Here is a 14,104-nt window from a genome sequence, read left to right as displayed (position 1 = left end):
CAGCTAGAATCCAGTGATCATCCTGCGGCCCATGATAGCATCGTTCAACTGTCTGTGGACCTGCTGTACACCCTCGAAGCGGATGTATCCACAGGATTCACTCTCCAAGTGGCTGAACAGACTAGCCATAGAGACAAATTCCTTGGGACATCCCCTCTTCAGGCAATGATAGACCTTCTCCTTGTGTACGGACGAATTAAGATGCGATTCCAGTGATTTTGGCGCGTTGAAACATTTCTTGCAGATATAGCACACCCAGTTGTGACCATTGAAGGCATGTTGGGTGACTAAGTACTGCACATTCTCTTCATCATGCCATCCAATCTGCTTCTTGCAGATAATACCATTAGGATCGAGCTGTTGAATCATGCGGTGGATCATGTCACGGTTCATTGTCGGGGCTTGGGGGCAGGCTCCAGTTTCCAGGTGGTGGGAGACGCCGCTCGGGGTGACAAATTTAGCGGGACAGAAAAAGCACGAGATCCCAGTGCCACGATGGATCTTCGAGTTCAGATGCTAGGAGACAGAGGTGAGTGGAACAGGTTCAGAATATGTCTCAAGTCAAGTTAGCTCTTGCCTACCTGGCGTAAACAGTTCTCGTTCTTGAAACGACGATCACATTCACGGCAATAGTTCTTGTAATGTCCTAGGCTCTCCATGTGATTATCGGCACTGTGTTGGGTCTGGAACTTCATCGTGCACGTCTCACAGGGGACAGTGGGCAGCCAATGGCCCTTGGAGTTCATATGCTGGTTGGCGGCGGACTGACTCTCGAACTCCCGAGAGCAAGTTTCACAGTCAAAGGTGGGTGCCCAGTGATCCAAGGAGTTCATATGCTGGTTACAAGCATTCTGAGTGCGGAACTCTCTGTCGCATGTCTGGCACTCGATCCAATGACGTTCCTCATCCATGTGGTTCTCGCAGTCCTCCCAAAAGTAGAAGACTTCGGTGCAAGTACTGCATTCATTCATCTTGGAATCTTGGATGGCAAGTAGATTGGGGTTGAGAGAGAGAAAGGGCCGGAGAGGAGGAGACAAGCTAAGAAGAGGGGAAGAGTCTGAAGGATTTCCTCAGATCGGATCGATCATATCTTATCTCGCGACCCATCGCGTGCATGAGATGGCCCTCCGTAGATCACAACCCCTCCATGCACGTAAGACGTATTCATATCTACCACATACAACAAAGAATCAATATTCCATACTCCGTACTCCGTCTGGTATCTCTTGTCCTTCTGAAGCTGTAGGGGTCCACTCCCTGCGGTTCCCACACATCTCTCTCCACTTCGACCAGGAATCTGATGATTCCTTTTTCTCTACTATCTACTTCATAACTAAACACATACTCCTAGAAGCTCGAGTTGCTCTCATGAAGCTCATTCCATCAACGTTCTACCCGTTTGAGCCGTGAAATCCGTCGGTGATCGCAACCTGCCGCTCTCCATGCGGTTTGCTTTGAGATATGCAAACCTCATTACCAAGCATCGTCCGTTTCCAAGGTTGAAGGCCGTATTCTAGATTGACAGCGTGCGATGGAACTAGACTGAATCGAGAGATCTCGTATGTATGAACTTTAAGGTAGGAAACAGGGCTCCAAACGAGGTTCATGGCTATGGAGTCGATCCCTGGCATTAGTTACGTGCAGTTCGCATTCTCTGAAATTCTCGAGTCCATACCAAATGAGTATTCTATAAAATCAAGTTCCAATTTCCACAGCGAGCTAGGTATTATGACGAATTTGTTGAGGAATATCCATAATCCTGCCCCGTAGGCCGTCAACGCTCCGCCCATTTGAGCCCTTATAGCCGTCCCGGAATCCCGTCGGTTATATGCATTTTTATATACCCGAAAATGCTACCCCGTATCACCAATCCATGAATATATTTCCAAAGTTGGGTTTGAAATCATCCATCCACCTCACATTTCCGAGCCTTCTGACTCTTGCCAAGAATAACCGTGCTCAGATCGCCCACTGGAAGTGAGATCGGGAAATCGACTGCATCGAGAATCTGGGCGATGAAAATGTGCCAGATTGGGACGCAAAGCGCAAAGTTGAAGGCGCCGGCGGCCTAGTAAAGAGATCAGCATATGCACAATACATCGAAGAGTGGTGTGCGTTATTGCACCGTACTTTCTGTAATTTGGCTGCTAACTCTAGATTACCCAGCGCCGTTTGGAAATATGTGCCTGCAAATAGTCCAAATGTAATCACGAGGAGGAAGAATGCGACGAAGAGGCAGATATTGGTGCGAAGGGAGCAAATCATGTATACGAAAGTGAGCATTGCGAGGGTCACGTAATAGAAACCTGTGCAATTTGTAAGTAAGGAACTGCATCTAGACGTAGTCAACGGGATGGAAGACACTCACCAACAGTGGCGCTGTATTCAGCTGTCTCCATGCCCTCCAGTGTGTTGCCCTCAGGTGAGTACATTGTGCCAACGGCGAAAAATGGCATGAGTGATGTACCTTGGACCAGCCAGAAGGTACCTATAACGCGATTAGACTTGATTAGCAAAGGTCTTCAACATTGGAACGAATTGCACACACCATATGTAAAGAATACCGCACAGGAAAATGTATTCCCTAGGATCCATTCGCCAACCGCTCCAAAGATCTGTACCATTGCACCGAAGAAGATATAAACCGGTCTAGTAGAGAGCATGGTTAGTAACTGGAAGGGAGTGCCCTCGTGGCATCTCATATTGCCCTTGCTCTTACAAAATGGCACCGCCATTCCCACCAGCTCCCCTCCAGCCCATAGTGAGCATTGCCGTTGGTGTGGCAGCCAGCAAGAAGCCCATCAATGAGACAGGTGTGGGATTCCCAAAAGTGGACCGCAGCTTTCCTGCATTTGGCGTCTTGGGGCTTAGGTATAGCTTTTCGAAGGCATCTCGCGGTATAGGAAGCAAGACGCTTTCGGCAGTTTGGTAGCGACGAAGAATCTCCGCCGTGGAGGTCTCGTGGTTATGGCTGTTGTCATCGGACATGTTCAGGCCTAAATGACAGTTATTTTCAACAAGATATCAAAAATCACAAGGTCAATCAATGTCTGAACTGTGTTTGTTGCAAGAAGATAGGGAGTTGACGAAACCAAGGGAACCAGGAGAAAAGCAGGACAAACCAGGGCCATGATTCACAGTCTCCTTTATGCTTCGTGGTCAGGTACCTCGTCTATCTGTTTCTCGTACCCACCTTCTTGTTTAGACCATATCTCCGTAAAACACCCACAACTCTAGACACCTTTCACGACCAAACCACGGATTTCCTCGGATGACTCGCCGCCAAACCTGCTAGAACCCGATTTCGACATCAACGCCAAGACTCGAAGCAGCCTAATGTGTCTCAAAGGTGTAGCAATCGAGTAGTATGATTTGCCAGTCGATCCGCACCAGACCCAGAACAGGCTGGAGTAACCACGTACTGTCTCCAGGTCTCCACGTTGGTGTGGGGAAGACTGCGCGGGGGATATCGGGGATATCCTCTTCCATTCTGTGTACCGGACCCGCTCGCCCCTAAGATTGTATTCATTCCCCGCAAATATGTCCGGGACCCAGAGAGTTTGCGAGTCAGTTGCTTGGTAGTTGTGCAGTATTCACGGCGCTCGATGAACCTAGACGTTGCAATTGCTCCCCGACACAGGCTCGTCTAGATCTGGGACAGGCTTTCTTGGCTGACTGGTGGCGTTTGGAAAAAAGCATATTTAGCAAAGCTTACTTGAGTCAAGCCATCTGGGCAGATCCTGGTCTGGTTCAGCCTCGGCAGTTGGTATCTTCTGTCCGGGCTTCACTGAAACGGAAGGGATTCCGTCCGTGTGGGGGCGTGGGTTGGGAGAAATCCTGGGGTGTGTTCTGGTGGAGTTTGAGAGTTGGGGTATGACGTGGGGGTCTGACAACCGATATCATTCATGGCTACTGCATTTATCATTGCTTCAGTTTGAGTGGAATTTGTGCGGAAATTCTAGAACAGTATAGGTTGTTTTACATCTTGGGGGAAGAAAAGGTGCGTTGAGACATACCTAGGTACATTCACGGTACATAAATGGATGAACAAACTGTGCCATCTCTAGGTGGAGAAACGTTCGACATACCTATAGACAAGACTGGCGTTGTGCAACATAGTGCATATAAGAGGCATCAATATGGACTACAGGGGATATGGACACAAGTAGACATCTTCTCCAAGTGCCCGGTCAAGCCGAACAGTTGATGGAAATGGGTTCGCATCCTTTGGGGACAGTGTAAGCCCAATGACACAGTGCAACAAGACCTGTACAGAGGCACAGTCAAGTCGCGAGGTTCAAAAATTGAAATAATGGCAGAGTCTGAAAAAAACAGAGAGCGAAGCCCCCAATATTTTTGGGGAAAAAAAGAAAAGAAGAAAGGGAAAGTCTTGGCGAAGGCCGCTTTATACCCCAGATCCACGTGATACCCACCTTCCCGATTGGGAAGTATGTTTGCCCTGGCTCCCTTAAGTAAAAGGACAACACCCTCTCTTTTCAACGGCTCCGACCGGTGGCTGTGTGGTTGTCCTGGCTTAAACATCCTACTCTTCCTTAAAAGGGTATGTCCTGCCTCAAAGGGACTGTCCCAAAATGGGACTGGTGCCAGATTCGATTCGCGCAGTCTTCTACCGAGAAAGGACTGCTAGGAGCCATCTTTTTTTTATTTTTATTTTGGTGGGTTGGATTTTATTTTCTATATTGATACCATTTTTTGACATGTAATATTTATTCCATCCTCTTTCATTGTAAACCTTGGAATGAGGGGGAGGATAGCCCGGTGCGCAGGCATAAGTGTAGCATCAATATATCTGTGGAAAAACAAAACACGAGCACGATCGACCCCTTCTTTTGAGCGAGTCACATAGCCTATTTATCTATCCCTCGCTCTTTTGAATCTCTTCTCGTGTACATGCTCCAAGGTCAGTCCAGGAATATGCCGTCGAACAATCAAGGCTGATACATAACTAAGTATCCAAAAGGGCAAGTCGAAGTCTCAGGCTATGCGACCCTGCGCAGACCAGTCACCACTCACAGCCTCCCAATCGTATCAGCAAGATCATCCATGTTCTCCAAGAACACGTCAAACTCCACCTTAATCTTCTCCATATCCTCGTCAATATCATCAGTCCATCGGTGGATATAAACCGTCCTCAGTCCACACTGCTTTGCACCCCGCAAGTCATACGCATGCGCCGCAACCAGCACCACCTCCTGTGGCCGAAGCTTGACAAGCTCTAGTCCCTTCTCATATGCCTCCGGACGAGGCTTATAAGCACCTAGCAACTGGCTCGAGAACAACATGTTGAACTCCAACCCCGAAGATCGAGTCAGGTCTAGTTGGAGACGAGTGGTACCGTTTGCATGGACAAAGACTTCCAGACCTCGGTCTCGTCGGAGACTCTTGATAGCGTCGGCGACTTCGGGCCATGCTTGCTGCGAATGCCAGGCTTGCACAGCCTGTCTCTTGATTTCAGAGTCAAACTGGTGTGTGTGATCGGGCCACTGGTTGAGGATGACTTCCAGAGTGCGGGCTAGGGTGATGTCGATGTCCTCCGGGTGAAGATTCTGGCTAACGCGCTTGCTATTTTCAAGGAAATATTCTCTACGCCACTCTAGAGCCAGCTTCGAGGCTTCGTCTGTGGGAATTGCGGATGGCAATGCCTGCACAACGCTACTATGCCAGTCGAGACAAGTTCCCATGAAGTCGAAAAAGACGGCTTTGATTTTCGGCGGAGACATGACTGTGGTAGGTGGTTGATACATGTTTAAGACTGCTAAGAGGTTGAGACAGGCTATGGAAATTTAACTAAAGCAGACCTTAGAAGCCATGCTCCTCTTTTAAAAGAAGTCAAGAGTAAGCTTACTAGACCCCCAGGGCCGATTCTCTTGGCGCCCTCGAGGGGAAAAGCGGATTGCGAGTTGATTAGAAATCCAAAGGCTTCAGCCCCAATTTCGAATGCTTCTCGTATTCTTCCTCTTTTCTGGTCGAAGATCTACAGTCGATACGCTATCTTGACCGAATACACGATGTATGTTGATGGGTAGATCCAAAAGGCCCCTAAACGGCATCCCTAACTCATCTACTCCGTAAACAGATCCACCGAGCGTCTGCGGAAAATATAACACCGGTTAACGACAAATGCCCCTGACAAAATTTGGTTGTAAAAATAGTCCACCATTGCTTCAGCGACTTCGAAGACTGCATCGGCGTCAGGAAGGGACCCGGCGATACGGACTGAGAGACAATGTGAGTATCTGTGATGCATAGGTAGAGCATCGACCTCGGCCTGGCGGTTCACGACTCGGTACATCATCAGACGGACCAATTCTACGTCGTTGAGACCGGAATCTTCGGGGTCAAAGTATATCGTGGCCCACTGAACATCCGGTGCACATGGTCCATCGGCTACGGGGACATTGTCGCGAGTCCTGAATGCGGTTCGAGTAGACATTTTGTAGCTTTCTAGTGGTTTATTTTAGTCTTTGGTTTCAGTAGGAGTGATTGAAGTAAGTGTTTGATATTTGGGCGGAGGATGCAGGTGCTTAACTACTTATGCCCGAACAGGATTGCAATTTATAGGCGTTGATCAGAATAGCTTACTCGAGCCTGTGATAGAGACAATGCTTCTTTATCAACAAGTGCTTTGTCGAGTCCATTATACTGTCGGTTTCCGGACTAAATACGGGAACATAAATTTGGATCTTTCATCCTTTGAGCCCCGATATCAAAGGGGTACCAAGATCTAGCATCACTGTCTATTGGTGACTCTTAAGCCTCTTGAAGCCTTTTCAGTGCCTATGCGGGACCGTCAAAATTGTGAACAGCATCAGCCTAAACCCAGGTCCTTTGTCTTCATCTTGGTTTTGACATACCGAGCTAAGAAAGGAAATACTATCATCAGTCTCATAGTCAGCTGTAACCATCGAAGTCTTTGTTTACATTGTATACAGAGTTTATTCCCACATGTACCTAGACCACCATGGTCAAAAAGCATCAACACGCAAATGATGAAACCGAAACAGTCGCTCCCGATCAATCTGGACCCTCCCTGCAGCACACTCTGCCTGGTAAAAAAGCGCCAGTTGTAAGGCGTCCTTGAAAAAGGCATCTAGATATAAATCTCGATACCGTGCAAATGCCCAGAAATCTCCACGGGCTGGCAACGAGAGACACCCCATCACTCTGTGGTGCATAGCCTCCGGGGTAACGGAGACATTGCTGAGTTGGGGTATTCTCTTGGAGATTTTGGCATGAATGGCGTCGGCTACAAGGTCCATGAAATCTGCGTCTGCTTTGCTGCGATTCTCTGGGATCGCGAGGAATACATTCACCCATACTATGGGCCCGTAGATGTTGCATTTCTCGTCGATGTATACGCCGTTAGAGGTGAACATACCTTCGTGTACCATTTTGAATATCACTAGATCAACCTATAGCGATGGTTGTGAGAGGTTCTTTTTTAATTAAATGGAGTAGCATTTGATTTTTGGTAGCTGCTATCAAAGGTGCTTAGATTACATATAGGAGATAGCGGAATACATTCATAGCAACATATCAAGGTGTCTTCAGGCATTTGTTTGTTCATTTTGAAAAGGGGTTTGTTACTACAATGAAACAAAGACCATTGGGAGACTAGCTGTGCTTTGACGGCTTTATGGTCGACTGATTGACTGAGTGGGACACCATGCAAACAACAGTAGTATTGGTAATGGATACTCTAGCTTCATATTAGTATATTGACATGTTACGACGTTTCTCATCCAATGAATAGCTGCTTTGACAGAAGCGCTCTCTATACATCCCGTCACAGCTTAATCCATCTCCCCATCCAAGTCTCGACAACAGCTTTAGCCTCATCCACAAGCCCGAGATCAAGCAACAACTGCGTCGTCCCCCGAACAGCCGAATCCAACGCTGAGAAAATCCAAGCATGAGTATAACTGGTGTGCTCTCCAATAAAGATGGTCTTAAACTCCGTTTGGTAGTAAGCAGGCAGATAAAGCTCCTGTTGTCCAACAAGCGGACTAGCCCAGGCTCCCGCCTGGTGTTGATCAAACTCCCAGCATTGTCGATTGTAGATGCCTGTAAATTGGTCTGCTGCAACTTCTCCATGAACTTCCACCATCGTGCGCTGGATCAGCGCAACGTGTTCCTCTTCGCTCAGAGCGGCTGTTGACCGAGCCGGTGTGCCAGAGATATAAGACGCTAGGATCACTCCTGGTCCTGTGCCGTTCATGTTGTAGGATGGGTAGCAGACATTCCCGACGCCTGATACGTCGACTGAACCGCATCCGCCGAAGATTGGCTCTTCCATGTGTTCCCAGAAGCGTGTCTTGTAGAGGAGGGCCATCTTGCAGGAAGGTTCGTAATTCATCGATGAGATCGCGCGGCTGAGCAGCGAAGAGTACCGCGGTAGATCCCACAGTCGCACTTTACTAAATGGGGTGGCGACAATGGCATAGTCGTATTCCTTGGTTTCTGGGATCATCTGGAATGGGTCGTCTCGCCACGCGACGGCAACCTTTCCGGTTGTTTCGTTGTAGATCAGTCCCTGTACTGTGCGATTGAGGGTGGTTTTCTCTGCGACGTGTGGGTAAAATGCTCGTGGGAGTGACTCGAGACCCTTGTCGATGGTGCGCCATTCGGTAGCTGCAAAGTAGACATCGTCGTACAAGGCGCCCCAAATTGGCGAGACTTCAGTGCCCGCTACGTAGTCGGTGAGGTTGGCGTCGTAGCCCATGGCATATCGCAGGTAGCCGGCTTCGGACCAGTGGAACATGCCATCATCTACGGCTTGCCTGTGAGCCTGATACATGTTTGTTGCCAGTCTGCGAATGGTTTCCCTATCGTTGATCGTGGTGTAGTTGTCGAAGGCGGATTTTGCCTCTGCGACGGCTGTTGCATTGGAATATAGGGCCGTGTTAACCAGCGATGCATTTGCGGCGACCTGGGCAGCACTGGGGATGCGGCCGTTTGAGAGACGGTTACCGCCAGAGGCTGCGGGGACATTGGGACTCCTCTGGATCCAGGGAATAAAGTTGACCTGGAGATCTGGCTTGTGTGTATTCATCTTGTTGAGAACATTGGCTAGTTGGAAGACCATGTGATGGTCTTGGATTTGGAGTGTCTCGCTTGTGTCAGCATAGGTGATGCTTACAGGAAATCGCATCGGTCCCATCTCCTGGTATTGATACTCATCGGGTCTTGTGTTGTTGAGGTACTTGGTACGAATGCGACCGCCGACGCGCCCGGACGATTCGTAGATGTGCCAGTTGTGAATGCCAACAGACTCGAGCAGCAAGCTCGTCATCAAGCCAGACATTCCACCGCCGAGAATGGCAACCGAGGTATTCTTGGCTTTGGAGACAAATGCCTTGTTGTTCTTCTTTGACTTCATGTAAGCGACTCCGTCAAACCACGGACCCATGGCATCTGCCACATCGGCGATGCTCTCGCGCTTCTTGACTACTGATGAGACCATGATGGGAGAAGAGCGGCCCACAAGGGTCGGTCCAGAGAAAGCATGCAAGCAGTGTGCATGGGGTGCGTCAGATGGTGTGGTCCATACGAATCGTTCCGGTTTCGCTTCACGTTTCACGAACGTGCTCCCGATCTCATGGTGACTCTGCGTCGGATCTTGGATCCCGCAGTCCCCGTAGACGAGCTGCAGATGACCCTCGAACTGTTCATCCAGGAACTCTACATGGATGTTGTGCAATGAGTCGGCGGTTACACCCCCGGGGCTGTGGAACCGTATCACCTCGACGTCTCTCCCTGCGACACCAGCTAAGCTCAGGCCTGATAGACTCAGTCCCAAAAGGGTATGTTGTAGATAAACCTTCATTCTCACTTCGCGTAGCAAGGCTTGTGGAAATAGAAAACGAGCGCTTGACAATAATCAATTCATCCCATTCGTGTCTCATGGATACATTTTATATGTTCTTCCCTTCCTGCACCGAGTATTTCCCGGGTCCCTATCCTGATATCCCGTTGTCAATATCATGGAGATGATGATAGACTGCAACATGCTTATCTGCCGGTCTAATCGCATTCACAGATACATGAAGCGATATCGTATACTCCATACAGAAGCACTAGGCTCCTTGTTAGTACTGGGAAATCATGGATCTGTATCATAGCTGTTACGTAAAACGGCAGGATTGAGAGCTTGCATCGGGATTCCACATCCTATATCGCAGAGGCTCGGAATGCGTCCAGTGTAGCTCCCAACCACGCAGCTTCTGGGGCCGTCTTCTCTTATCGAGGCGGGATTTTGTCCGACACTAATCTACTCGGAAGTGTAAATATGTAGAGATTATGGAAGGGCGTTATCTCTGGGGTATCCAATCCGGGGTTGTGCATTATAAATCCTGGGGGAGGGGAATTCGGATTTTTCCTATCGAAATCAAGCACTTTGATCGACAATCTCGTTATCAGCAACGACATAGCCGGGAATACCGGATAAGATATCTGAATATGGCCTGTGAAAGAGAGAAACGCCGATTAGCGCGGATTCGCGATGGGGACGGAGTGTGCGGATCGGAGAAAAGCCCGGCTGGACTTGCTGTTTTCGTCCCGGAAACCCCCATCTGGGCCCTAAACTCTTGACCTGGGGATGCGTCGTGCTTCTACCTCTCTTCATTGAAGCTAGAGGGATATATTATTTGTTCTCGACCAACACGGTTCCGGCAACGTGGGCAAAGGGGCCCCAGAAGTGCATGCACCTAACCAAAGTGGTTCGAACCTCCTCCGAGTTACGTGGATCGTAGACATTGTAGATGGCTCTTATATCAGAACACGCAAGCCAACGTGCGTCACCCACGGCATGAGATTTGGGTTGCATAGTTTCCCACTTGTTTTCCACTTCATAAAATGCCTGACAGCCCGCACTAGAGGGCTCTTTGGTGTTTCTTGTTAGTGCGACTCTCAGAAGCAGCACCGATTACAGAGTGTTCCCATTTGACGAGAAGAACAATGGTATGATGAATTCACATACTGGGGGTATAGGCAAAGCATTGGACGAAATCAAGTCCTGTCCCAATACTCCGTAGACGCTGAAAAGGCAAGGTATATACAAAAGTTCATGTCGAGTCATTATCAATCACAACATATCGTTGTCTCCTCCAATTTGCGAATATCCTCCGGTACGTCATCGATTCCCACAGTGACGACCATCCAATCACACAAGAACTTGCCCAGACCCGCCCCGATGAAGATGCAGATAATCACATAGACATTGAAGTACATGGCCAACAGCATCGTGATATAAGCGCCCGCAAAGGTCACCGCATGGATCACAGACCTCGTCAATTGCTGCAATGGCGTCGCGCGAAAGGTCACGGCCGTCCGAGCCGATTCCCAATTCTTGGCGAAGGTGCAGTGCGCGGCTTGGCGCTGGAACTGGCGGGTCAGGAAGTTGTCGTATTCGCGTCCAAGGCGTCGACAGAACTCAACCAGCACCACGAGTAAGATGGTACCAATGCAGGTCGCGGCAAACATGCCATTGTTCTTGATCTGCCATCCTGTGGACAGAAAACAAGCATCGATGGTGTGGAAATTGAACAGCATCTGATTGGGTTAGCGACACCCTGGGGAGTGCTCCAGTGGCACACTCACGGAGATTTTGCAGCTGCTCTCGCTGTGGTCCATATCCATGCCCTCCATTGTGACGGGTAGCTGTCAGAGGAAACGAGAAAGACGCGCTCTGATAGTGAGTCTTATAACCCGGTCGCATGGCCTCCACCTGCGCTAAGGCGAAGTGGAGAAAACCAGCGATGGCGTTGGAGAAATGTGCTCAAATCGCCTCAAATGCGAAATGGCCACTTTAAACCGGCAAATCGCCGTCATCTGAGAGATGACATTCATTTCTTCTCCTGACACTTGCTTCCCGCCTCGCCATGACCAAGTAACCCCGGGCCATCGCAGGGTTTTTTCTGTCAGGGCCAAGGTGTCGCTCTGATCTCGAAAAGTTGGCCAAAAGATCATACACCTTCCATTGTCGAATACAGCCCACTGCACTGCGCAGTTCAAGATACCATGTCGTTCTCAAAATTGGATGTGCGTCACATCCAAGACATGTCAAAGGCGACATCATTAGAGCCTCACTGGGGATATTACGATCGCGCCCTTCCATGCACCAACGACCCTGGATCTTGCGAATATCTCGACGAGGTATACGCCTCCCATGACCGGGGGATGCTCTATTCGGGGATTATCTGGTGTGTCATCTGCGCAGTCCTGCTGCTCTGGATCGTCTTGAACCAATTCGGTGCGCCAACCTTATCGCCGGCCCTGGCAGCGCCAGAACTCGCCGGCCTATACAAAGTTCGTCGCTCAATTGCCTCATTCACTCGGAGATATCTCCTACCCGATGCGGCGCGCCTGATCTTCGGCCGCACAACGCGCCTCCAAGTCCTCACCCTTGCCTTGTTATCTGGCTACCTCCTGATCTTCAGTTTTGTCGGCATTCTCTACAATACCTGGGTTACGCCTGTCTCAGACATGCCCGGTGTATACAACACTCGAAGCAGCGTCGGCCCATGGGCAGATCGCATTGGCACGCTCGCCTACGCCCTCACGCCACTTTCTGTGCTGCTGAGCAGCCGGGAATCCTTTCTCTCTCTCATCACTGGCCTGCCATACCAGAGCTTCAATTTCCTTCATCGCTGGCTGGGCTACATCATCTTCCTGCAAAGCTCTCTCCATACAATCAGTTGGTGTGTGGTCGAGCTGAGACTATACCAGCCGCAACCCACTGTCGGAATCGAGTGGATCACCCAGACATACATGATCTGGGGCCTCGTCGCTATGATTCTCATGTTCCTCCTAGTTGTGCTGAGCACGCCGTGGGGAATCAGACTCACCGGTTACGAGACCTTCCGCAAACTACACTATATTCTCGCCATGGTCTACATTGGCGCCTGTTGGGCCCACTGGAAGCAATTGAAATGTTTCATGTGGCCCTCGCTGATCTTCTGGTTCCTCGATCGTGGAGCTCGCCTTGTCCGTACAGCCCTCCTCCATTACCATCCGGACCATTCCAACGCGTTTGGTCTCAGCTTCAAATCCGCGGATGCCACCATCACCCGCTTCCCGGACTCGGAACACGGCGATGTCATCCGTCTCGATCTGCACAACAACCAAGACCCCTGGGCCATCGGTCAGCACTACTACCTGTCCTTCACCCAGTGTAGCATCTGGCAATCTCACCCCTTCACTCCTCTCAACCTTCCCCTGGAGTCAAAAGGCAGAGTCAAACACTCCTACATTCTCAGAGCGAAAAGTGGCGAAACGAAGAAGATCGCAGATCTCGCTGCCACCGGAATCGCGACCACCCCCGTCATCCTCACCGGCGCATACGGCGAGTCCATCACCACCCATTTAACACCAAACACCAATATCATCTGCGTCGCCGGCGGGACCGGCATCACCTACGTCCTCCCTGTTCTGCTCGAGCTTGCCCGCCAAAAGCCCTCCTCAGACCGTAAGGTCGAGCTCATCTGGGCGGTTCGTCACACGGCAAATACGGCGTGGGTAGCGGCAGAGCTGGATCTCTTGCAAAAAGCGCGGAAGACATTGAACCTGAAGATCCGAGTTTTCGCCACCCGTGATACGCAGAGCAAGATGCCGTCAATCCAAAGCTCGGATGCGGAGAATTGCAACCTGGAAGTTCCCAAACTCGAGGAGAAGGTCGTGCAGGTCTCGCCTTCCGAATCGGATTCGGCGTGCTGTGGTTGTGACAAGCCTACTGCTGTCGAGCGGCTCGGTGGTGCTGATGAAGATCCCAGTAGGCATCCTGATCTGCCGACGTTGGTGAAAACTTTCGTGGCGGATACGGTGCGCGGTCCGACCAGCGTCTTTGCCAGTGGACCTGGTGGTATGATCAGTGACCTGCGGGATATTGTTGCATCTTGTAACTCTGGGGAGAAGGTCTGGAAGGGACAAGAGAGATTCGATGTCAGTCTCATTTGCGATGATCGGTTGGAGTGGTAATTGGATTGAAAGGGAACCTTGTACATATGGGTAACGTTCACGGGTATATAAGCTTGAAGGGTCTTGGATTCGATGTACATATTTATTTTGATGAATTCAATGGCTTGCA

General features: G+C 49.9%; 8 protein-coding genes across 8 annotated transcripts; 1 reads left to right on the top strand and 7 right to left on the bottom strand.

Annotated features, from left to right (window-relative positions):
* Positions 1-3: 3 nt before the first annotated feature.
* Positions 4-971, bottom strand: N7457_000895 (C2H2-type zinc finger protein; the record flags this gene model as incomplete). Its single annotated transcript, XM_057171941.1, has 2 exons — positions 4-516; positions 582-971. The coding sequence occupies 2 exons, from the start codon at positions 969-971 to the stop codon at positions 4-6; spliced, it is 903 nt and encodes a 300-aa protein (XP_057035844.1).
* Positions 972-1,903: 932 nt separating this feature from the next.
* On the bottom strand, positions 1,904-2,988 carry N7457_000894 (putative plasma membrane ammonium transporter (Ato3); the record flags this gene model as incomplete). The annotated part of the gene is made up of 5 exons (XM_057171940.1): positions 1,904-2,068; positions 2,131-2,306; positions 2,369-2,488; positions 2,549-2,649; positions 2,720-2,988. 5 exons carry the CDS (start codon positions 2,986-2,988, stop codon positions 1,904-1,906), a joined length of 831 nt encoding a protein of 276 aa, XP_057035843.1.
* Positions 2,989-5,030: 2,042 nt separating this feature from the next.
* N7457_000893 (Haloacid dehalogenase type II) lies at positions 5,031-5,741 on the bottom strand (the record flags this gene model as incomplete). The annotated part of the gene is made up of 1 exon (XM_057171939.1): positions 5,031-5,741. The coding sequence occupies one exon, from the start codon at positions 5,739-5,741 to the stop codon at positions 5,031-5,033; it is 711 nt and encodes a 236-aa protein (XP_057035842.1).
* A 341-nt stretch (positions 5,742-6,082) lies between these two features.
* N7457_000892 (uncharacterized protein) lies at positions 6,083-6,454 on the bottom strand (the record flags this gene model as incomplete). Its single annotated transcript, XM_057171938.1, has 1 exon — positions 6,083-6,454. The coding sequence occupies one exon, from the start codon at positions 6,452-6,454 to the stop codon at positions 6,083-6,085; it is 372 nt and encodes a 123-aa protein (XP_057035841.1).
* Positions 6,455-6,986: 532 nt separating this feature from the next.
* N7457_000891 (uncharacterized protein) lies at positions 6,987-7,412 on the bottom strand (the record flags this gene model as incomplete). Its single annotated transcript, XM_057171937.1, has 2 exons — positions 6,987-7,339; positions 7,400-7,412. 2 exons carry the CDS (start codon positions 7,410-7,412, stop codon positions 6,987-6,989), a joined length of 366 nt encoding a protein of 121 aa, XP_057035840.1.
* Positions 7,413-7,807: 395 nt separating this feature from the next.
* Positions 7,808-9,847, bottom strand: N7457_000890 (flavin monoamine oxidase family protein; the record flags this gene model as incomplete). The annotated part of the gene is made up of 1 exon (XM_057171936.1): positions 7,808-9,847. One exon carries the CDS (start codon positions 9,845-9,847, stop codon positions 7,808-7,810), a length of 2,040 nt encoding a protein of 679 aa, XP_057035839.1.
* A 1,253-nt stretch (positions 9,848-11,100) lies between these two features.
* N7457_000889 (copper transporter family protein) lies at positions 11,101-11,667 on the bottom strand (the record flags this gene model as incomplete). The annotated part of the gene is made up of 2 exons (XM_057171935.1): positions 11,101-11,571; positions 11,620-11,667. The coding sequence occupies 2 exons, from the start codon at positions 11,665-11,667 to the stop codon at positions 11,101-11,103; spliced, it is 519 nt and encodes a 172-aa protein (XP_057035838.1).
* A 372-nt stretch (positions 11,668-12,039) lies between these two features.
* N7457_000888 (ferric reductase family protein) lies at positions 12,040-13,995 on the top strand (the record flags this gene model as incomplete). Its single annotated transcript, XM_057171934.1, has 1 exon — positions 12,040-13,995. The coding sequence occupies one exon, from the start codon at positions 12,040-12,042 to the stop codon at positions 13,993-13,995; it is 1,956 nt and encodes a 651-aa protein (XP_057035837.1).
* Positions 13,996-14,104: the final 109 nt, after the last annotated feature.

Source organism: Penicillium paradoxum, assembly GCF_028828445.1.
Source record: "Penicillium paradoxum strain IBT 22861 chromosome Unknown utg000002l_segment0_segment0, whole genome shotgun sequence".
NCBI classification, from domain to species: Eukaryota; Fungi; Ascomycota; class Eurotiomycetes; order Eurotiales; family Aspergillaceae; genus Penicillium; species Penicillium paradoxum.
Note: the sequence above shows the minus strand (reverse complement) of the source record. Positions and strands in the feature narration are given on the sequence as shown.